The 22,417-nt window shown below is 45.7% G+C and overlaps 1 protein-coding gene across 3 annotated transcripts in view; it reads left to right on the top strand.

Annotated features, from left to right (window-relative positions):
* The window catches only part of ASTN2 (astrotactin 2), a 1,028,625-nt gene that overhangs the window by 993,456 nt on the left and 12,752 nt on the right, over nucleotides 1–22,417 (top strand). For all 3 annotated transcript variants that reach the window (XM_068974208.1, XM_068974207.1, XM_068974206.1), the window contains 2 exons: nucleotides 16,166–16,266; nucleotides 18,022–18,205. In XM_068974208.1, the coding sequence (XP_068830309.1) occupies nucleotides 16,166–16,266; nucleotides 18,022–18,205 (285 nt within the window). The remainder of the gene's footprint in view (nucleotides 1–16,165; nucleotides 16,267–18,021; nucleotides 18,206–22,417) is intronic.

Here is a 22,417-nt window from a genome sequence, read left to right as displayed (position 1 = left end):
AAACCAAAGTCATAACCATCCACTTAGGGCTCCATTGCAGGTCCTGCTTCCCCTTTAAGAAATTCTGGAATAGGGGTTGGGGCAAGAGGTGTTTGCTCAAATTCAGAGGTCAGAAAGAGACCCAGACCCCACATCACTACTGTGGCCACCACTTGGAGGCAGGATGCTTCTAGACTGACACCACTGGTTTTGTTTCTTTATAGAGTTTGTGTGTGTATGTTTAGTTCTAATTCACAGAGCATAAACTTCACCCTTTCAAAGTAGATAGTTCAGTAGATTTTAGGATATTCACAGATTTGTTCAACCACCACAGCAATTCCAGAATATTTTAATAATCTGAAAAAGAAACTCAATACCAATTAATAATCGCCACCGTCGTCCCCTTCTCCTAACTCTGGCAGCAACCACTAATCTCTGTCTGCAGGAATTTGCCTATTGTGGACATTTCATATAAGTTGAACCATATAATATGTGGCCTTTTCAGCCTGCCTGAATTCTTTCACTTATCACAATGTTTTCAACTTTGATACCGTAGCATGAATAAGGACTTTATTCCTTTTTATGGTTGGATAATATTCAATTGTATGAATATACAACATTTTGTTTATCCATTGATCAGTTGATGGTTATTTGAATCGCTTTCCACTTTTTGGCTATTAAGAATAATAGCACTGTGAAAATTTGTGTACAAGTTTTTCTATAGACATATGTTTTCAGTTCTCTTGGGTATATACCTAGGAATGTAACTGCTGAGTCGGACGTTAATTTTAGGTATAACTTTGAGGGAAACTGCCAAACTCCCTTCCACTATGGCTACACAATTTTACATGCTCACCATCTATATATGAGGGTTCCAATTTCTCCATCCTTGCCAATACTTGCTATTTTTGCCTTCTTTATTGTAGCCATCTTAATGGTTAAGAGGAGATGTCTCATTAGAGATTTGATTTGCATTCCCTACATGACTAACAATGGTGAGCCTATCTCCGTGACTTATTATTGACCATTTGTATATCTTCTCTGCAGAAGTGTTTTTTCAAATTCCTTTGACCATTTGTACATTGTGTTGTTAGCCTTTCTGTTGTTGAGTTATAATATTTATATATTCCAAATATTAGATCGGTATCAGAGGACTTATAAATATTTTCTCCTATTATGTTGATTGTCTTTTCACTTTCTTGATAGTGTCCTTTAAAGCACTTTTTTTTTTTTTTCCATTTTTGGTGAAGTCTAATTATCTGTTTCTTGCTTTGTTCGTGCTTTAGGTGTCATATCTAAGAAAGCATCACCTAATCTAAGGTCATGAAGTTTTACTCCTATGTTTGTTTCTAAGAGTCTTATAGTTTTTGCTTTTGCATTTAGGTCTTTGATCCCTTTTGAATTTTTTTTTATATGGTGTAAGAATGGGGTCCAGTTTCATTCACTTGCATGTGGCTATCTGATTGTTCCAAAATAACTTGCTGTAGAAACTATTATGAAAGAGATCATTATTCCCCCATTGCATTGTCTTAGCACTCTTGTTGAAAATCAAATGACCATATTCATTTCTCAACTCTCAAGTTTACTCCATTCACCTGTATCTATCCTTATGCTAGTAATAGACAGCCTTGATTACTGTAATTTTGTAGCAAATTTAGAAATCAGGATGTGTGAATCATTCAAGTTTGTCTTTTTTATTTTTAAAGATTATTTGGCTATTCTGGGTATTGTATATTCCCATATGAATTTTAGGACTAGTTTGTCAATTTTTGCGATTGTGTTGAATCTATAGATAAATTTGGAAGTAGTTTCATATTAACAGTGTTAAGTCTTCCAATTCATGAACACATGGTATCTTTCCATTTATTTAGGTCTTTTTAAATTTCTTTCAGTGATGTTTTATAGTTCTCAGTGTGTAAGTCTTACACACCTTTGTTAAAACTGCTTGTATTATTTTATTCTTTTTGACAATACTGTCAATGGAATTGTTTCTTAATTTTATTTTTCTGATACTTCATTGCTAGTATATAGAATATAATTGATTTATTTTTATTAATCTTTAAACTTGCAACTTACTGAACTTTTTTAAGATCTTTGTGTGCATATAGATTCCTTTGTTTTTGTACATAAAAATCATGTCATCTGCAAGTATAAATATTTTACATTTTCCTTTGTTGTCTGGGTGACTTTCATTTCCCTTTTTTGGCTTAATTGCCCTGTCTAGTTAGAACCTTCAGAGCAATGTTGAACAGAAATAGGGAAAGCAGATGTTCTTTTCTTGTTCCTGATTTTAAGGGGAAAGCTTTCAGTCTTTACCAATAAGTGTGATGTTAAAGTTCCACAGATATCCTTTATCAGACTGGGGATGTTCCCTTCTGTTCATAGTTTGTTGAGTATTTTTATCATGAAAGGGTATTGGACTCTATGAAGGCTCTATTCTTTGCCTATTGAGATCATCTTTTCAAGGGATAAATCCCATTTGGTCATGATGTATAGTCCTTTTCAAAATATGTTACTAGGTGAGTAATTTGTTGTGTCGCTATTTATAAGGAATATGGAACTGTGTAAATGTGTGTGTCTGTGTGTGTGTCTTTTCCTTGTGGTACCTATTTTTGGCATCAGAGTAATGCTGGCTTCATGCAGTTGCCTGGCAGTGTTCCCTCTGCTTTTATTTTTGTTTTGGAAGAGTCTGTAAAGATTTGGTGTTAACATTCGGTAGACTTCATGAGTGGAGACATCTGGTGACCCGTTGCTTCATAGGAAACAGAAGTAAGGTCCATGGGGAAGGACGTCACTCTAGGTCATAGTGTTGATCAGGGCACAGCTGGAGAAGTCCAAGGTTCAGAGTACTGTCTCTCGTTTTCCTAATGCTACTGAGCCAGGTATTGTTGTCACAGTGTAACTGTTAAGGAAACAGATTCAGAGGCATAGTATGACTTAGCTGCACACCAGTGGCTAAGCTAGAGCTCTAACTAAACCTTATGAAAAGTGGTGGTTTCATTGCTTACAACACCCTCCAGGTGACTGCCTTTGTCTATGGGGTTGATTTTCACAAAAGCATTGCTCTCACTTTATCTCACGTGTTGTTGTTGCTGTTCAGTTGCTAAGTTGTGTCTGACTCTACCCCACGGACTGCAGCACATCAGGTTTCCCTGTGCTTTGCTATCTCCCAGAATTTGCTCAAACTCATGTCTATCATCACTCATGGTGATGCCATCCAGTCATCTCTGTTGCCTCCTCCTCCTCCTGTTCTCAATCTTTCCCAGCATCAGGTCTTTTCCAATGTGTCAACTCTTTGCATCAGGTGGCCAAAATATTGGATGGAAGCTTCAGCATCAGTCCTTCCAATGGATATTCAAAGTTGGTTTCATTTAGGATTGACTGACTGGTTTGATCTCCTTGGTGTCCAAAGGACGCTCAAGAGTCTTCTCCAGCACCATAGTTTGAATGCATTAATTCTTCAGCACTCAGCTTTCTTTATGATCCAGCTCTCAAATCTGTACATGACTGCTTGAGAAGACATAACTTTGACTGTACAGACCTTTGACAGCAAAGTGATGTCTCTGCTTTTTAACACACTGTCTAGGTTTGTCATAGCTTTTCTTCCAAGGAGCAAGCGTATTTTAATTTCATGGCTGCAGTCACCATCCTCAGTGATTTTGGAGCCCAAGGAAATAAAGGCTGTCACTGTTTCCATTTTTTCCCTATCCATTCGTCATGAAGTGATGGGACCAGATGCCATGATCTTAGTTTTTTGAATGTTGAGTTTTAAGCCAGCTTTATATATCATGAGTAAGCCAAAAAAAAAAAAAAAAGTTAACATGTACTGAACTAAGCACTCTTTTAGGTGTTTCGCATGTTATTCCATTCTTACTGCAGTGCTGTCAGCCAGATAGTATTGACTCCAGTTTACAGATACAGAAACTGAGGCTCTTAGAGATACCAGGAACAAGTAACAGCGTTGTGATCTAATTCAGTCCTTCAGACTCCAAGCCCAGGGGTTGTGCGCACTCCGCACACCAGCCCTTCACGCGCAGGGAAGCAATGCTCACTCCTGGGGTGCACACTGGGCTCAGCTGGAAGTAGATAAGAGCCATCCTGCCTGTAGTGCTCCCTAACTCAGTGTCCAGGGGTGAATCCAAGTCGATGACCTCTACTTGGCCTCCTTTCCTCTGTCCGTGGCTTTGGCAACATGCAGCCTCAAAAGGCACCACGGAGGAAAAGAAAGTCCTTCGGGTCAGATGTGGAAAGAGGCAAAATGGCAGGGTTGAAAGTGGGTGATGGTGATCGTTTACTAAGATCGCTTCCTTGTCAAAAGTCGGGAACGTGGAGTTCATCCTCCTAATAAAGTCTAACCTCCTCTGAACTGTGACTCAAGACCCAGCTGGGGCCAATGGATACCTAATAATTCTTTTTGGAAACAGCGCTGGGCTTTGAGTTAGGAGCCCTGCGCTGGGGCCTGGCTGAGCTGCTCTCTGCACAGCCTTGGGAGAGTCAGTTCACATTTCCATGGTTCACTTGCCTCCTTGTAAATATGGATTTAATAATACATATCCCTTAGACAGTTGTAAAGAGAACAGAAGACAACTATATAAAAGTTCCCAGCTATGTGTCTGACACAGAGTTAGGTGCCCAAGAAGTGTGTGCGGAATCTCCAAGGTGCTTTCACATTCATGATGACTACTTGATCTCACAGCATCCCTGTGGAGTTATCAATAGGTACCTGAGGCAGAGAGAAGTCAAATCATGGGGCCAAAGCCCATAGCTTGCTGACAAGGTTAAACCTACAAATCATGTCCTCTCTCTCTCAAATCAACATATTCCCAAGTTATGCTTTCCTGCAAAAAAATTTTTATAACTGAAGTCATTTAAAAAATTATTTTATCTTGAGATTCAGAGAGGCCATACAGCATGCAATAAAGATGTAAGAGAAAAGGCCGCATGTTTGCGTTAAAGAGCCCAGGAATACAAGTGGAAGTGGAACTGGGCATTCCATGCATAATTCATTCCTTGATTTGGAACCATACATTTAACCTGTGTCTGCTCTACCCTAAAGCAACCTATTAAAAGATGAACATCCTCCAACTAAGAGCTATAGTCAGTCCAAGTGTGTTATCATGTCCACTCCCTGAAAACAGAGAAGTTAGAAGAGAGGAGGGGAGAAGGGGTAGAGATAGAAAAGAAAAAGGAGAAGGACAGGAACTGTTGCTAAAGTCAAGTGCCAATTAGAATTCTTCTCTCGAGGGGTCAGCTTATGCTTCATAGGTGAGTGAGTGAGTTTAGACAAACTATTTGCATAGTCCTTGGGTCTCACAACCCATCGGCAGAATCACACCGTTCAGGCTTTCTGGGTGGAGAAGGTTAGGATTTTCACCATGTTTTGGTAGGAGAAAGTGAGACTCTTACAGGCAGTTGGCATTCCCTGTCGGTGGCAGCTGACAGGAGGTCCAGGTGGCCCTTGAATGTATTCCCAAGGCTTGGTCCACTATTTAAAGTCAGGAGAAGGGACTTGCCTGAAGGAAACGTAGGGGCAAGCACGCCTTTGCATCTAAGTTCTGCAGCACTGCATCCCATTGTCTGTTCACTTAACCATCCCCCTGCTCTTCTGGGAGCTCTTTGAAAGCACGGACCACACCGTTCTTCTGCACGAGTGCTTCCTCTCCTGCTTAGCACCTTGTGGGGCTTCCATCAGGAGTTCCGCCAGCGGCAGGCACACACAGAGCGGAGCTCATCCCCCAGTCAGGTATTGGAGATGTACTCAACATGTTTTAATGGTGAATCCGTTTGTATTTATTTCATTTTGAATGTCATGCATCGTTCATTTCTGATTCTGGTACTCTGGCACTCTGGGTGTTAGGGTAATGCTCATAACCCAGTGAATCTGGGGGGTCTTGGCAGGCAGAGCAGTGCATGATTCTAGATTGCTATTGCCTCTGCCTGAGCCTGGGCCCACACTGGTTTCCACACTTGGCCTTCCCCCAGAGCTGTCTCTGCCGGCTTCCTGCCTCCCCTGATGCTTTACCTGTTAGCTCATGTAGCTTGGAGGGGTTGAAGGGAGGGCAAGTCGGGGGTGCTGGTGTTGGAGCCCAGCAGCAGACCACCTCACCTTTGTCCCAAGCAGGGCCTCCCAGTCACAGCTCAGATTGGGTTGTTTTGAAAGTGGACACCAGGGCTAGAGTTCTTAATACCGTGACAGTCTCTCTGTGCCCAGCACTGGAACTAAATATTTATGTTGGCAGAAAGCATAGGTTGTCCGCCTGAGTTAGGAGATAAGAACGTTGGGTTTTGGTGTTGGGGAGTAGGTGAGCTGCCTGCGGTATGGTACAGCCCCTGGCTGATCATCTTCAAGTCCCTCTTTGATGCACCGGGACTAAACGAGAGTACAGACATTTTGCCCCGTGGCCGATACCCAGCTAGGGGAAACTTTGGACATCTGAATTCCGGCAGTCAGTCCACACCATCTTGCCCAATGCCCTCATTTCATGGGCTGGGAAACTGCGGGCAGGGCATGGTTCAAGGTTACACTGCTCATTCAAGGGGACGAAACTAGAGTCTGGATCTTCCGCAGCCTATTGTAGCCTTAGGCCTAGGGTCAGAATAGCTGTGTAACCTGGGACAGGTCACTTGAACTCATTGTGCCTACCTGTAAAATGAGAATGACTTCTAACTCTGGGATTAAATGAAATCATGGAAGCAAATGATTTTAATGTTAAGTACTGACAAAACTCTAATTCAGGGGTCAGTAATGTCCAGATAGTAAATATTTTAGGCTCCGTGGACTATATGGTCTCTGATGCAATGACTGAGTTCTATCACTATAGTGTGAAAGCATCTATAGAAAACAGATTATAAGAAAACCAAAGTAGCTATGTTCCATTAAAACTTTATTTATAAAAACAGGCAGCAGACCAGATTTGCTGACACCTACTCTATCTAGATGCTTGGAAATTGTTCTAGTCATTACTGATGACATAACAAATGACCCCAGAATGTAGTGACTTAAAGCAACCATGTGATTATACTAATGGATTCTGTGGGTTAGGCACTCAGACAGAGCACAGAAGACAGTGCTCTTTGCTCCATGACGTCTGGAGCCTTAGCTGCAAGGGTTCAAAAGTTGGAGGTGACTCCACTGCTTGAAGGTTCCTTTACTTTCTTTCTGGAAGGAAAGAAATTAGACTGGAATGACCTGAACGCAATGACTTAGCCTATCTGACGGGTCTGGCTTTATAACACCAGGGTAGTTGGATGTTTCGCATGGGAGGCTTGGGACTCCAAGTGAGAATGTTTCAGTAAGCAAGCAGACGTTGCATAGCCTTTTATGACCCAGATGAACAGTGTCCCTTCTGCTGTGCTCTGTGAGTGAAACCATGCATGAATCTGCCACATTCAAGGTGAGTGGACATGCTCCTCTACCTCTCAGTGGGATCAATGACAAAGGATTAAGGTTAGGGGAGCTCATTTTAAAACCATTATATAAGAGCTTCATAATTTAAGCATGCACGCATTGAATAATGGTGAATGCTTATTATGTAGCACTTACTGTGTGCCAGGCACCATTTCGAGTTCTTTATTCCTCCACCATCCCTTTGAAGGAGGTTTTATCATCATCCACAGTTTAAAGACAAGAATGCCAAAGAACAGAGAGGTTAACTAACTTGCCCAAGGTTATAAAGATAGTGGGTTATAGAACCAGCATTTTGGCCTCAGGTAGTCAACTCCAAAGCCTGTTTGAATCAGAACCCATTCTGCTTCTTTGTGATTATCAAACTGAGAATGCTCTTTCTACTCTTTAAGCAGAGCTAGGTTAAGAGGAGGAAGGTGGGCGTGGGGGTTCAAGGGAGGGAGGGACAAATACTTACCTGTGGCCGATTCATGTTGATGTATGGCAGAATTCATCACAGTGTTGTAAAGCAACAAACTGGATTAAGATCCTGAGTCTTTCAACTGTCCAGTGTCTAGCAGGTCTTCCTACCAGCAACCAGTTATGATCATTATAGGACACCACTCTGGGTTCAGACTGTCCTAAGCATCATCCGTAGGCCAAGGAAAGAAGCACGATGCTCAGTTTCATTCACAAGAAGCCTGGAATATGAGTGGGAGAGATTGAATTCTGATTTAATGCTGATAGCCCCGTGAGATGGAATCTTGATCGCATTTTACTGATGAGGAAACCAAGGCCCAAGGGTTCAGTTGTTCCCATCCAGTAGCTGATGGAGTTCAGACTCAAGCCTGGATCCTGACATGCAAGTCCATAGACGTGCTGTTCACCATAGACTCCAATGGAAAAAGCTCTGGGAAGGATCATACCAGCTCTTTCAGAAGCGAACATGCTCAGTCCCTGGAAGTTCAAGTCCAGCCCATCCCTTGGCACTGATCTTGGTTTAGTTCCCTCCTTGCAGAGATGCTTAAATATGTGGCTCATATGGTAAAGAATCTGCCTGCACTGCGGGAGACCCAGGTTCAATCCCTGGGTCGGGAAGATGCCCTGGAGGAGGGCATGGCTACCCACTCCAGTATTCTTGCCTGGAGAATCCCATGTCCAGAGGAGCCTGGTGGGGACCCTTTCCACGGGGTCACAAAGAGTTGGACATGACTGAAAACTAACACATGCAGAGAGGAGAGACTGAGCCCCAGAAAAGGGCCTTTGAGTGTCCTTGGAAATCTGACTGCCCAGACCCCGAGCTGGAACTGGGACTCAGGGTTTATTCCACCACCCCTGCCTTCCACATTGTGCTAGGAATGCCAGGGAGGGGAGTGATAGCGGATGGTGGTGGCTTGGGGCGGTGGGGAGTGGGGGGGGGGGGGGTTGGTGGGAAGGTGAACTTACGGGAAGTTGTTTGCCAAAGCTGTGTGGGGGAAGGAGGATTTTACAAGACCAGGGCCTCTGGCCTGGAAACATCTGTTTCCCTTCAAATCAGCGAGGAGACTCTTGCATCCCCAGAATGCCTAAATCATGCAGCGGCTGGGGAAGGGCAGGCGTTGGCCTGGAGACTTCAAACGCATTTTCCCGTCCTCTCGGGGACGCAGTTCTGACGTGGGCCTCTGAGCCCCTGTCCCTGCTCTTACCCCCGTCAGATCTGTGAGAAGCTCTCACCGCCAATTAAAGTCTCAGTTTCATTCTCTCACCCCTGCTGTGAGGGGGTCCCGGGGTCTCGGATGGGCCCAGCTTCCTCTCCACCTACCCTCTGGTGGTCTCCACTAGGAGAGCTTATTCTGGGTGTAGGGGGAGGGCATCAGAGCCTTGGGCAGTGGCTTAATAATAATAATATTGATGACAATGCCCACAGCTCACTCTCGTTGACTGCTAATGTGCCAGGCATTGTGGTGAGCAATTCAACAATGACCCCATTTAGTGGGTTTTAATATTATGATTCCTATTTTCCAGGTGAGTTAACTGAGGCAAGGCCTCACATAAATAAGAAATGGAGAGCTAGGACTTAAAACTGAATGGCCTGATTCCAAGGCCGTGCTTTGGGCCACTCTGTTATTCTGTCCCCTTTAATGGCCTTTTAATCTATTCACATTGTGCTCATTTTGACAGATGGGGAAACTTGATTTCTAGACAGTGGAATCACTATTGGTGCCTTACAGTTGACTGAGTTACTCGTTCAGTCAGTCATTCATTTAACAGTGTTTGCTGAGCACCAGGTGGAGCATCAGGCAGAGAGATGGGCAGAGCCCTGTTCTGGTTCTGAAGACACTCACACACTCATGCGGGCATGAGAGAATTGTCTGGGCACCAACCCAGTCATGCCAGATGGGCCAGGACCTGGCACCATACAGGGAGGGTGGGTAGAGGAGATGAGGGCTGACTGATGCTCCAACGACAAGGTGGGGGAGGTTAAGTGGAGAAGAAGTCAGGGGGCCCTGATGAAGGGTGCGGTGTGTGCAAAGACAAAGGTGAAATCCGTTAGCAGCTGGATATGGTTCCACTGTGAAACAGGATAGGCAGTGGAGACCAGTCAACAAGGCTGGATCTGTGGCCAGAGTTTGAGACTCAGTGATAGAGTCCCAAACAGATAGTGTCAAAGGGAGGGACATCAAGGAGTCACAGGGGCCCGGGGTAAGGAGTTTGTGCTTTGTCCTGAAGGTGGTAAAGAAACATTGAAAAATACTTTGCATTTGAGTAGTCAGTCCCAAGGTACATCCCCACTCATTGAAATACCGATACACTGAAACCGGATTGATCTGCGATCTCACAACCCACAGCCTCTGGGACATGAACTCAATTTTCAACCACCTTGGCCAGTGTGCTTTCCCCTGAAACAAAGTCAGAGGAAGGAGTAGCAAGGATTTGAGCCTGGGGTTCCAGGCTCCTAAATAGCCCATCCCACTTGATCCTTGGAGCCACCTCTTCTGTGATTATCCCAGAGGGGCAGCTGGGCCCCACGCAGTCAACTGTGCGAAAAGCAAGGTGGCGTGGAGAAGGAGCGCTAGAGGAGGGGTCGGGAAAGCCAGGGCCTTTATTCTGAACTGATTGGCAGCAGGTCCTTGGGCAAGTCTGTTTCCTCTCCAGGCCGTGGTCCCCCCACCTGTAAAATGAGGTTGTAGAGCTTGGTGATGGCTCGGGAGTTCTCCCCCTCTCCCTTCTCCTCCTCTGTCACCTCCTTCTCCTCCTGCCCTCAATGAATTTGAGTTTGAGTCAACTCTGGGAGATAGTGGGATAGGGAAGGCCGGCGTGCTGCAGGTAATAGGGTCACAAAGAGTCAGACACGACCGAACAACAGCAGGCATTCTAGTTCACATTATCAGTGGGTCTCAGCCCACCTGCACAGGTCAAGATGAAAGAACCGAGCCGAGGTCGCCAGCAGCCTTCCGACCCCGGAGGAACACAGGCTCTGACTGTGCCCTCTCCCCCTTTCCACTCTGCTTTCTGGGTGTGCACGTGTGTATCTTTCTCAGTCTCTCTCCCTTCTCATTCTCTCCTCCTTCCCCACATCAGGGGCTGTCACTTTCTTCCCCTCGCAAAAAGCCCCTCCAGGGCTGCCTGGTCCCCTAACAGCTTTCAGATGTGGCTCTGGAACAGTTCTACAATTACCACTGAGACAGGCAGAGAGCGCATGGCCTTGTGACTTCTGACCCAGGCCCGTGAAGCTAACATCTTCCTCTTTCTCCCCCGCTCCACCCCCACTGGCAGGGTGGCCCGAAGACTCCTCCATCCTGAGACCTCTACTGACAAGTTGGGTCACTCTGCTAACACAAACAGAAACTACCTTTTAGGCAACAAAGATTAAACCAGGCTGGCCACAATCATTAACATCACTGGCTCTGGTCCTGAACTTGTGAGATACAGTTAATTTCACCCTGTTTGACAGATGCAGAGACTGAGGCTCAGAGACAGGGAAGTGACTTCCCAAGAATACTCAGCTGGCAATAGGGGAAGCAAGATTCTACCAAGATTTTATCATTTGAAAACCTAAGACTACCTCTTTCCCAGCATGCTGGTATTCACGCTGCTTGGCTAAGCAGGGAGGTAACGCCGGACCCTCTTGATGGAGGAAATATGTTACAAGAACACCTTGGAAACATAAGTTGCCAAGGGAAAAGCAGTGTTTAAGTTTTTTTCCAACTCCTCACATTTGGAGATTCATTCACATATTTTATTAACTACAGCCTTCCATGTTCCCCTCAGATGAAATGTCTCTCTTTCTCCTCTACTCCAAGAAAGTACTCTTGCCCAAATAAGTGCTCTTTATATGACCTTTATAAAAGTCTGCAACTTACAAGCCACTTTTCAGGCGTCACTCTGTGTAATCCTTGAGACTGCCACAGGCTGTCTGTACAGTTATCCCCATTTTGCTGATGCAGAAATGGAAATTCAGCAATGAGGTGTGGTATGGTCAAGTTCATCCACTTACTCCCATCGTTAAGAGTGCCTTTCATGTTCCTAGTTCTGTGTTCAGCGCCAGGAAGTCTCTGCACCCGAGCTGCAGGCCAGGGTTTGGTGTCTGCCTCTGCCACTTTCTAGATGTCGTGTATGTAGCCAGTGCTTACGGCATGGCATGAACGGCCGTCCTTCCCTCTGTCCTTGCCCCTTGCTTATTCTCACATCCTCAAGTTTCACTATGATCTTGCTTCCAGCCCTTCTGCAAGGCTCCTTAGTCAGAACTCACCTCGTTAAGCACTTGTATTTCACATTCATCCACGTTGACCTAGGAAGTGGACAGCAGCCTCCCCACCCCAGACGCGAGATGCAGAGAGGTGACCTAAGCACAGAGGGGTGAGTGACTCGTCCACTGTCACAGAGCAAGGGAATGGAATGGAAAACGAACCCACACCTGGCCATCTCCAAGACCGGACTTCCTCCTCCGCCACCTTCTGCTTCCCTTGACTGAGACAATGACTGGATATAGTAAGGGCTGGAACAGAGCTCTGCTCACAGTGCTGAGATGTAACAGGTGGAGAGAGATGATGTCCACATATCAAGTGCTATTGTTCTCATGACAAAGGCTGAAGCCCAAACACCCAGAAAGCAGATGGATAGTTGGGCTTCTGTCTGAAGACGGGGCCAAAATCTCCCATATTTAGGTCTCTAAAGTCACACATACGAAGTTTAGACCCACATCAGTTAGCACAGCTAGCTGATGAAACATAAAAGGTGAAATTAGATTTGACAATATAGTATGACTCATTTGAAACGACCCTGATTTGGGGAAGGATTGAGGGCAGGAGGAGAAGGGGACGACAGAGGATGAGATGGCTGGATGGCATCACCCACTCGATGGACATGAGTCTGAGTGAACTCTGGGAGTTGGTGATGGACAGGGAGGCCTGGTGTGCTGCGGTTCATGGGGTCGCAAAGAGTCGGACACGACTGAACGACTGAACTGAACTGAACTGAACTGAAGAACCTCATCTTTGAATACAGACAGGCCTCACTGCTGCTTAGTTAATATGTAAAAATAGATCAATTATTTGACCTCTTTGGAACCAGCATCCTTATCGATAAAATGCAAGAAATCCCACCCGAGTGAAATATTTCAAAGATTAACTGGAATATGCATGTAGAGGACAGGCACTGAGGAGCACGTCCTAGACAGCAGCCGCGCCTCACGGGATATTCAGGCTCTGAACGAGGCTTCCTGCACTGGACCAGCAATGCTGCAGGGAGGAACTTGTTTCCCTTGTTTTACATTTCAGACAGAGGCTCAGAGAGGATAATCAACTAGCCCAAGGTCACACATCTAGTGAACCTCAGAGCTGAGGTTTGAGTAGACAGTGATTGGGCTACAAGGCTGCTTCTGGGCTCTGGGTGACCTGTCCCCTGCTGAACCCCTTACCTCAGTCGCCATGGCAGCAGCCTGGTAGGACAGGTTAGTGCGGACATTCCTCCAGGGCTGGGAGGTGTCTCCATGGGTCTGTCGTGGGCCTAGTGCCAGTGAGTCATAGCAGCAAAGAATGTGGGGCATATATGGGTCTGGGCCTTGCTGTCAGCCCCGCTCATGGCCTCTTAAACACAGACCAGCACGATGGACTGAGGGATCCCCACGTGCACCGACGCTTCCTAGAAAACTCAGGAGGATGTTATGGCACTGTCTGAATTACAGTGAAGCTCACAATCAATATCAAGGAATAAATCAGACACACATTCTCGGGATGGCATGAGTACCTTTCACTGCTCTTCAAAAGAGAAAATGCGTTATTGTTTAGAAGGAGATTTTAACACACAAAGAAGACAAGCAGTCTTTTCTCCAGAAAGATACTGGCTTCTGCTTACTTTGACCCTTGCACCAAGAAGTTCTGATGCATAGCGCCTTTTAAGAAAACCACCTTTGGGTTATCAAGCCATGCGGTGTTAAGCTGAGAGGGGCTGTGAGAGTCCCAAGTCCTGACCGTCTGAGCTGCCGTGTGGACCCGCAGCATCAAAGCAGATCTGAGAGCACAGAGCGTCCGGCTTTCAGAGGGAGACAAACTAGGGAACAGGTCCTGGTTCCTTCATTGTCTGACTCCGACTTTGGACAAATTGCCTAACTTTTTCATCTTCAGTTTCCTCTTCTGAAAGATGAAGATAATGTGGGTGATTATTTTCTCAGGTTTTCATAAGATTAGAAAAACATGGGAAATGGCACTGTTTCAACATAGCTGGAATTTGGCAAGTGCACCTAGTGGAATTGTATTTGTACAGAGGTGACATCCACAGACCTTTAGCAGAAGACAGTAGCTGATAGTGGATCAACGCTTGGGCTTTGGACTCAGACACACCTCGACTTAATTTCCAGCCCCAGTCATTACTATATGGTTCTGGGCAAGTTGCTTTCTCTCCCTGAGCCTCGTGTATAACATAAAGAGAATGATAGTAGCTATCTTTGAGAATCATCTGGGGTAATGCTATACATACGGTAATACCTATGAATTGCATAGGTCAGTGCTTGGCACATGTTAAGAACTTTGCACATAGTTAATTTGGAGAACCAACTCATATATATTGGCTGCCTAATATGAGCAGTCAGTCAGGGCTCACCATTCTGTAACATGGCAATTATAGCGTTACGACCTTTGGTGGCACTAGAGCCTGCCTGCCAATGCAGGAGACCTAAAAGACGTGGGCTCAGTCCCTGGGTCGGAAAGATGCCCTGGAGGAGGGCATGGCTACCCACTCCAGTATTCTTGCCTGGAGAATCCCATGGACAGAGGAGCCTGGTGGACTATAGTCCTTGGGGTCGCAGAGTCAGACACAACTGAAGTGACTTAACACACACATAGCATGAGGCAAGTTGAGGTTTTGGAGAAGGAGGAAAGGAAATCAGACCCCTGGGACTGTAGTTTCTTGTGCTTGACCCAGGGAGCCCCTGTTCCCACTCCACACTCCTGCTCCTACCCATGAAGGCTGGTGAAGGAGGGTGGCGCAGCAAAGATAGGGCGCTCAGACGCTTAGCCCTTCTCACTTCTGTTCAGATTGTCACTGGCCTCCAAGGATGATCTCCTCTTGAAAGTTCATTCAGTCTTTTGGCTTTATTTAATTTCAGGACTTGGAGATCTGGAGGTATGAAGCTCAGAGAGCCTTCCCAAAGTAGACCAGAGGCCGGTGTCTCCTCTGGGACTGGACCTGACTCCACCATGTCCATGGTTTACCAGTTCTCTCTCTCTAATACCACACAGACCGCTTGCCCCACCCTCCTTGTACATCATGGAGCTGCAGGTGCCAACACTGAAAGTTGGGGACATGCCTTGTACCTGGACTAACTCCCAGACTTCCTATCATGGCCCACTAGGTCCCCATCATCTCTCTTTGCTACAGCCACACCAGCTCTCTATTCCTTCAACAGTCTGGCTCATCCTCTCCTCAAGAACTGTGCACTTGCTGGTCTTTCTGCCTCGAATACTCTTTCCCCCATTCCTCCCATAAGCCAGCTCCTTCTCATTTTTAGGTCCCAGTTCAAACCGCTCAACAAGAAGGCCTTTCAGGGCACACCTGTCTAAAGCACCCACACCCCCCTGCACTTCAGGCTTTGCCGCGTGATCCTGTTATATTCTTTCTCATATGCACCATTGTCTAATTTTTCACTTATGTTTTGTTTAGCTTTATGCAAGCAAGGACCTTGACTCTCTTGCTCATCTTTGTAATCTTAGCTCCTAAAGTAATTCCTGGCATGTAGTTAATGCTCAGCTAGTATTTGTTAAATGAATGAATGAAAGAGTATCTAAATGAGTACACAGAGTCATAGCAGATAGCATCAGGGTTTACTTCTGGACTTGACTCAGACTGCTCTGCCCCCTAATAAGTGTGAGACCACCTAAAAATACACAAATAAGTCTGTTTTCTCATTGGTGAAATACAAGTGATGAGGACCCCTGCCTTCTAGCCTTGCTACTTGTAAATCAAGAAAGAAAGAAAGTGAAGTCGCTCAATCATGTCCAACTCTTCGTGACCCCATGGACTATAGCCTACCAGGCTCCTCCATCCATGGGATTTTCCAGGCAAGAGTACTGGAGTGGGTTGCCATTTCCTTCTCTAGTAAATGAAGAGATGAAGTGCAAAATGCCCAGCAATCAGTTGGTTTTTGATACACACTTAGTGACCGTCTTTTTTTTCTTTCCAGATCATTCCTCCTGCAGCTGGATCATCCTCGAGTTCCTTCAGCCATCACTCCTGTGCTATGGTTTTTGTGTTCCTCCTTGCAGCTTCCAGGGCTTTTTGCTCTGAAGTCACAGCCTTGTGCTCTCTTTTCTTGTTGTACCACAGGTTCACTCTCTACGCCGTGGATACACGAGGGAGGCACTCTGAGCTCAGCACAGTGACCCTGAGAACCGCCTGTCCCCTGGTGGATGACAACAAGGCAGAAGGTAGGTGACCCCCCTGCCCCCATCCCATTTTCTTCACTTCCAGGGTCCTGCCCATATTTTCAGCCTCTAAATCCTGCACCCGCCAGTCACTATCCACCACTCTTCTGCCTCTCACACACACACGTATTGGCGCAGGGAGAAGAAAGCCGAAGGACTGGAGGGAGAATATGGAGCTAAATGAAGCAAAGCCACGAAGGAAATTGAGATTGGCCGGCAATATCTTTGCCAGTGTACAGACTTGCTCCTCTTTTATAGAATATGTGTTCTGGCTTGGAGAAAAGGGATGGTGGAGAGTCAGAACCGTATGACTGTGTTCTGCCCCTTGGCCTAGGCTTTTAGAAACCAATCCCTTTCTTCCACTTCAGGGTGCCCGAGAGCTGGCAAGTAGGTGGCACGCGGAGGACCACTAGACTTTGCTGTACCTGTGGCAGACATCATTAGCTGATCACGGCAGATATCATTAGCTGATCATGGCAGACATCATTAGCTGATCACAGCACACCTTCCCATCTAGCCCAGGGGTGGCCTCAGAATTCTCAGCAAAGAGCTGCAGTCAGTAACTATCCGTCAGAATCAGCATGCATGTTCCAGGTCTATAAAATTGTAAACATTAGACAAAACACCTGAAAGAAAAAAAAAAACAAACAATAAATCAGATCCACCATATACTTAGTTCTTAGATCACGTGTGGATACAATTTCTACAAAGATGTGATGGTGGCTCATGAGTCCTGATGTGCTTCACTTCAAGGTGAGCAAATATTTTCCAAAAGCCCTGGTAAAAGCAGTGTAGAACAGACATGCCCTCCATCTTTCAGGAGTTTCCATTCTAGAGGGGCAAAGAGAGACATTTCTTCAGATCGCTCAGTCATAAACTTGATGATGACGCTGCATACCAGATAAGAGGAGACACTGAGATATTGAGTCTTATTAAAAGAGAGGGAATTTGAGATGGATTCCTGGTAATTTATTATTATTATTATTATTTTAAAAGGTCACATGAACTTTTTTTTTTAAAGAACAATTAAAATCAGAGTAGAAAAGCCTAGAAAGTAAATGATGCTCCCATCCTGAACTCAAGTCCCTCAAGTTCTCCGGGAGGCAATCGTTGTTAAGCAGTGACATGGGGGCACACATAAATTTTGTTCAAAGTTAAAAGGTGGAAGAATGTGCCTTCTATTCAAGAGAGCAGCCCATAATGAATTTCAGTTATATCAGTTAAGCAGGGATAACTGAAAGAGCAGCAGTTGCTATGAATGGCAAGCCAAAGAGTCTAGATTTTTCTTTGAAAGTTTTCGAATGAAGAGTTGTTAGACCTGATCACAGAAATATGCTGGAAATATTGCAGAGAGGAGATAGAAGCAGACCATTGAGATGAGCTCAAGACACTCACCGGAAGCCTCTGCACTTGTTTGGAATTTTCTGTTAAATCAAAGGCACAGACCTTATGTTAACGAGCACAACCATAAGCACTAACTTTGTGCCAGACCCCGTGTCAGGAGCTTTACATCCACCTTTTAATTTAGTCCTCCCAATGCCCCTCCTGTGTGTGGATTATTATCTCCAACTGATAGAGAAGAAAATGGAATACAACTGGTCAATGACATAGTGAGGGTGGAATTAAGGGTTATTTGCCCCAGAGCCCACACAGGTGAACTGCTGCTTGAATACGCCCTCCTAGTTGTGAGTTGTGCCTCCGTCCTCTCCTTTTCCTACCGTCCTGTGATCTGTGCCTACACCTCCTCCTCTCCCCCAGAGATAGCTGACAAGATCTACAATCTGTACAATGGGTACACAAGCGGCAAGGAGCAGCAGGCCGCCTACAACACGCTGATGGAAGTCTCGGCCTCCATGCTGTTCCGCGTCCAGCACCACTACAACTCACACTACGAGAAGTTCGGCGATTTTGTCTGGAGGAGCGAGGATGAGCTGGGGCCCAGGTACGCGGGCGCCTGAGTGTGAGCGGGGCAGTAGACTCTCCCTGTTCCCATTGGACCTTACTGGAGCCTTTTCTCCATAGGCTGATAATGGGCTTTATGAAACAAAGAAGGGAGGCAGTCACTAAGTCATGTCAGGACTCAAGGTGGGAAGCGGGTAAGGAGAATGAAAGAATCTCGGAATTTTAGCTTCTTGGACTTCTGGAATGTCAGATAAGAGAGAGACTTCAGTGCTTTTTCAGTCAGTCCCCTCACCTTCCACTTTCAGTTTTAGAAATGGGAAACGTAGCCTCCTTGAGGAGGTAGGTCCTAACCAACATCACAGAAGAGCAGGCGGCAGGGTCATGGAGCCTAATCTAGGGATTTTCTTTCTCTTTCATAAGAAATCCGAGTTGGCTTTTTTTTTTCTTTCCTGGAATAAAGTCCATTAATGACCATAACTAAATGCATTCATAAATTCAACGTGTATTAAGGCATGATTTTTTGTTTTTTTGTCACCAGCAGTGACTATGCCAGCCACAGTGATAGGTGCTATAGAGGAATCACCCATAAGTGACACACAGTCTCTATCTTCTGAAGCTTCCTGAAGTAGTATCTGCAGTGGGCGGGGGGTGGCGTGGGGGCTGTGTTTCCTATCCTGCACCCAACAGTGACATCCATTCATTTATTCAACACAGACTTAACAGCCCCCTTTTTAGGTTGGTTGTTGATCATGCATTGTTAAAAAGGCAGGAGCAGTCCCTACCTACGTGTAGCTCACTGTTGCACATAATTAAGCAGTTGCAAAGAATAGGAAAAACAAATATCGTATACTAATGCATATATATGGAATCTAGACAAATAGTACTGATGAGCCGTTTTGCAGGGAAGGAATGGAGATACAGACATAGAGAAAAGACCTGTGTACACAGCCAGGGAAGGAGAGGATGGGACAAACTGAGAAAGGAGTACTGACATATATGCGCTATCATGCGTAAAATAGATAGCTGCTGTATAACACGGGGAGTCCAGCCTCATGCTCTGTGACGACCTAGAGGGGTGGAATGGGAAGCAGGGGAAGAGACTCAAGAAGGAGAAAGTGAAAGTGAAGTCGTTCAGTCGTGCCCGACTCTTTGCGACCCCATGGACAGTAGCCTGCACCAAGCTCCTCCATCCGTGGGATTTTCAAGGCAAGAGTACTGGAGTGGGTTGCCATTTCCTTCTCCAGGGAATCTTCCCAACCCAGGGATCAAACCCAGGTCTCTCGCATTGTAGACAGACGCTTTACCATCTGAGCCACCAGGGAAGTCCAAGAAGGAGAGGATATATATATATATATATATATATATATATATATATAATTATGACTGATTTGTGTTGTTGTATGGCGGAAACCAATACAACATTGTAAAGCAATTTTCTTCCAATTGAAAAAAATAGAATAAGAGTAATAAGGGTCAAAAGGACAGAGAGGAGCCCTTTGAGGAGGCGAGGCATAGGCACCCAGCCTGGGTAACTCAGTAAAGCCCACCCAAGAACTGAGACTGGGAGGCCTACAGGGTAAGTTGGGGTCAGGTACGTGGAAGAAGAAGACCGGAGGGTCTGGGGCCAAAGCAGTAGCCTGTGAAATGTTCCGAGGTGTAACACTACGTAGAGCAGGGGTTTAAACCTCATAAATTTTGAATTTATCATTTGCCTCCACCTTTGGATTTTTGTGGACTTCCCTAGTGGCTCAGCTGGTAAAAAGTCTGCCTGCCACGTGGGAGACCTGGGTTCCATACCTGGGTTGGGGAAGATCCCCTGGAGAAGGAATGGCAGCCCACTCCAGTATTCTTTCCTGGAGAATCCCATGGACAGAGGAGCCTGGCGGGCTGCAGTCCAAAGGGTCGCCAAGAGTCAGACATGACTGAGCGACTAACACTTTCGCTTTATGGTTTTTACCGTATTTCCATACCATCTGGACTTTATTGTCTATTTTGTCCATAGGCCCACTTATTGCAAGTATATTTGAAAAGAAAGCACTGTATCACTGTGTAAAGGGAAAACGAGCACCGTCTACCTTTAATAAAAATTAAACTTAAGCATTCAGTACAATGGAAGAAAAGCAAAATACCAGAAAACAATGCAGTTTAAGCCTCACAGAGCCTGAGGCTTTCCTTTTAAAAGGGAAGATTAGAGAGTGTTAGAGAAGTACTTTGAAACACAGTCCCGAATTAAACCTTTCCTTCTGAAAGTAATCTGGAGGAGGGCAAGGGATTGGAAAAGGGAGTCTAAACGCTTTTCCCTGTTGTGATTCGTTGCTGTTTAATACTGGACGTGTGATCTTCCTGAGTACCACCTAAAATCCTTTCTCCTGCCCCAGGAGGACCCCTTCCACACTTCGGTAAACACTGTGTGTGGAGGGACTGGAGGAATTTCTGTGCAGTCGGGTCGGACCAAAGCGTGTAACAGCAGGAGTGAGAAGAGATAAGACAGGAGAGGTCAGCAGAGGCCAGTTCCGAATGCCCTTTAAGTAGGGTTAAAGAGTTTGGATTATCTCTCTAGGGTAATGGGAAGCTTTTCAAGTGTTTTTCACAGGGGGGAGATGTTATCAGATCTTCAAGGGAAAAAGATCCCTCTGACAGCCTCTGGCAGCCTGGACTAAAGCAGTCCTGACCAGAGGGAGGCAGGGAGGCCCCTGAGGCTGTTGTGATACTAAATCCAGGAGACAGAGGGCAGTGCTCCAGGCCAGGATTGTGTCAGTGGTACTGGAGAGAATTGCAGGACTTCCTGAAATACTTAGTGGGCAGAGTGTAACGCTTTAAATAGCTTTAAAATTACCCTGTAAAACAGACAAAATAGGGTATCCTCCCCATTTTATGAATGGAAAGGAATTGGAGGCCCCACGGGGTTAAATGAGCTGCACGGAGGCACACAGAGTTTGCTGTGGGGTCTGCTTCTGCCCTGAGCTTTCACCCTGAGCCCTTGCGACACGTGCAGTAACCTTCGAAGAATTCAAGGCTTGGTCAAGGGATAAAAGGGGTCTTTAAGGGGCAGACCTTATCTGTTCTGCTGGATCCTGGGTTTGTGACTGTCTCGCTCTGTCAGATAAAAGCTAAAAGAGAGCAGACAGACAGACAGGAGCACAGAGCTTCAGATGAAAGCTGCGGTATGAGTCACCTCGGCTACCATCTTGCCCAGGCACGGGGAAAGGCGTTCTCCCTTCATTGGGCTTTCCCACAGGCTTCAGGGAATTTGGGTGGAAACTAAACCAGAGCTTCACTCTCGACTTTGTCTTTATCATCTTCTGGGATGCTTTAAGACCCTCCAGGACATCAATCTTCTGGAAAGCCTTTCTGGTTACTCAAAGAGGCGGAACAACCCACTCAGTAATGGACAGTGATAACCTGCTCACCTCCAGCCAGCTGGTCACCAGCCACTGTGTGCCAACCCCCAGCCTGTGCCACCCAGCTTCCTCCTTCTTAGGGCTTTCTAGTCTCTGGAGGGAATCTGAGGTTTCCCTGATGTCCCACGCTGGCATGAGCGGGAACCAAGACAGCTGCATCCTGGTCCATCCTGGCACTGCTGATAAACTCACCAGGCAGCCTTGGCCTCTCTGGGCCTGAGTATCTTCATCTATAAAATGATAGCAGTCCTTTCTTTCTTTTCTTTTTTTTTTTTTTTTTTAAGCAGTGAAAAATCTGTTTTCTAAATAAAACTTACACAGAGCCCCAGCTCTTAGCTAGAATGCCACCTCCTCAGGGAACCCTCTAAAATTTCCACTCTGTCACACCCTCAGGTTTTAATTTTCTGTGTTGTAGCTACTAGTTTTAGTATCTTATATTGCTTATCTATTTCATGGTGGTGGTGGTTTAGTCACTTAGTTATGTCTGACTCTCGTGACCCTGTGGACTATAGCCTGCCAGGTTCCTCTATCCATGGGATTTCCCAGGCAAGAATACTGGAGTGGGTTGCCATTTCCTTCTGCAGGGGGTCTTTCCAACCTGGGGATAGAACCCATGTCTTCTGTGTCTCCTACACTGGCAGGTAGATTCTTTACCTACTGAGCCACCAAGGAAGTCCACTTGTGTGTTTACTCATGTGACTTAGCAGCAGCAGCAGCAGCAGCATGTGTTATCTCTAGGATATTATCCCCACCGCAATGTCAATTTATAGCTTATACTTTATGTCCTATCCACTCAGGTGCTAAACCATGACTTATTGAATGATAATGGGATGAGTGGGTGTGTAAGCCGG

The sequence above is a fragment of the Capricornis sumatraensis genome, chromosome 6, assembly GCF_032405125.1.
Source record: "Capricornis sumatraensis isolate serow.1 chromosome 6, serow.2, whole genome shotgun sequence".
In the NCBI taxonomy this organism is placed as follows: domain Eukaryota; kingdom Metazoa; phylum Chordata; class Mammalia; order Artiodactyla; family Bovidae; genus Capricornis; species Capricornis sumatraensis.
The sequence above is the reverse complement of the archived record's forward strand: the minus strand, read 5'-3'. Positions and strand labels throughout refer to the sequence as shown.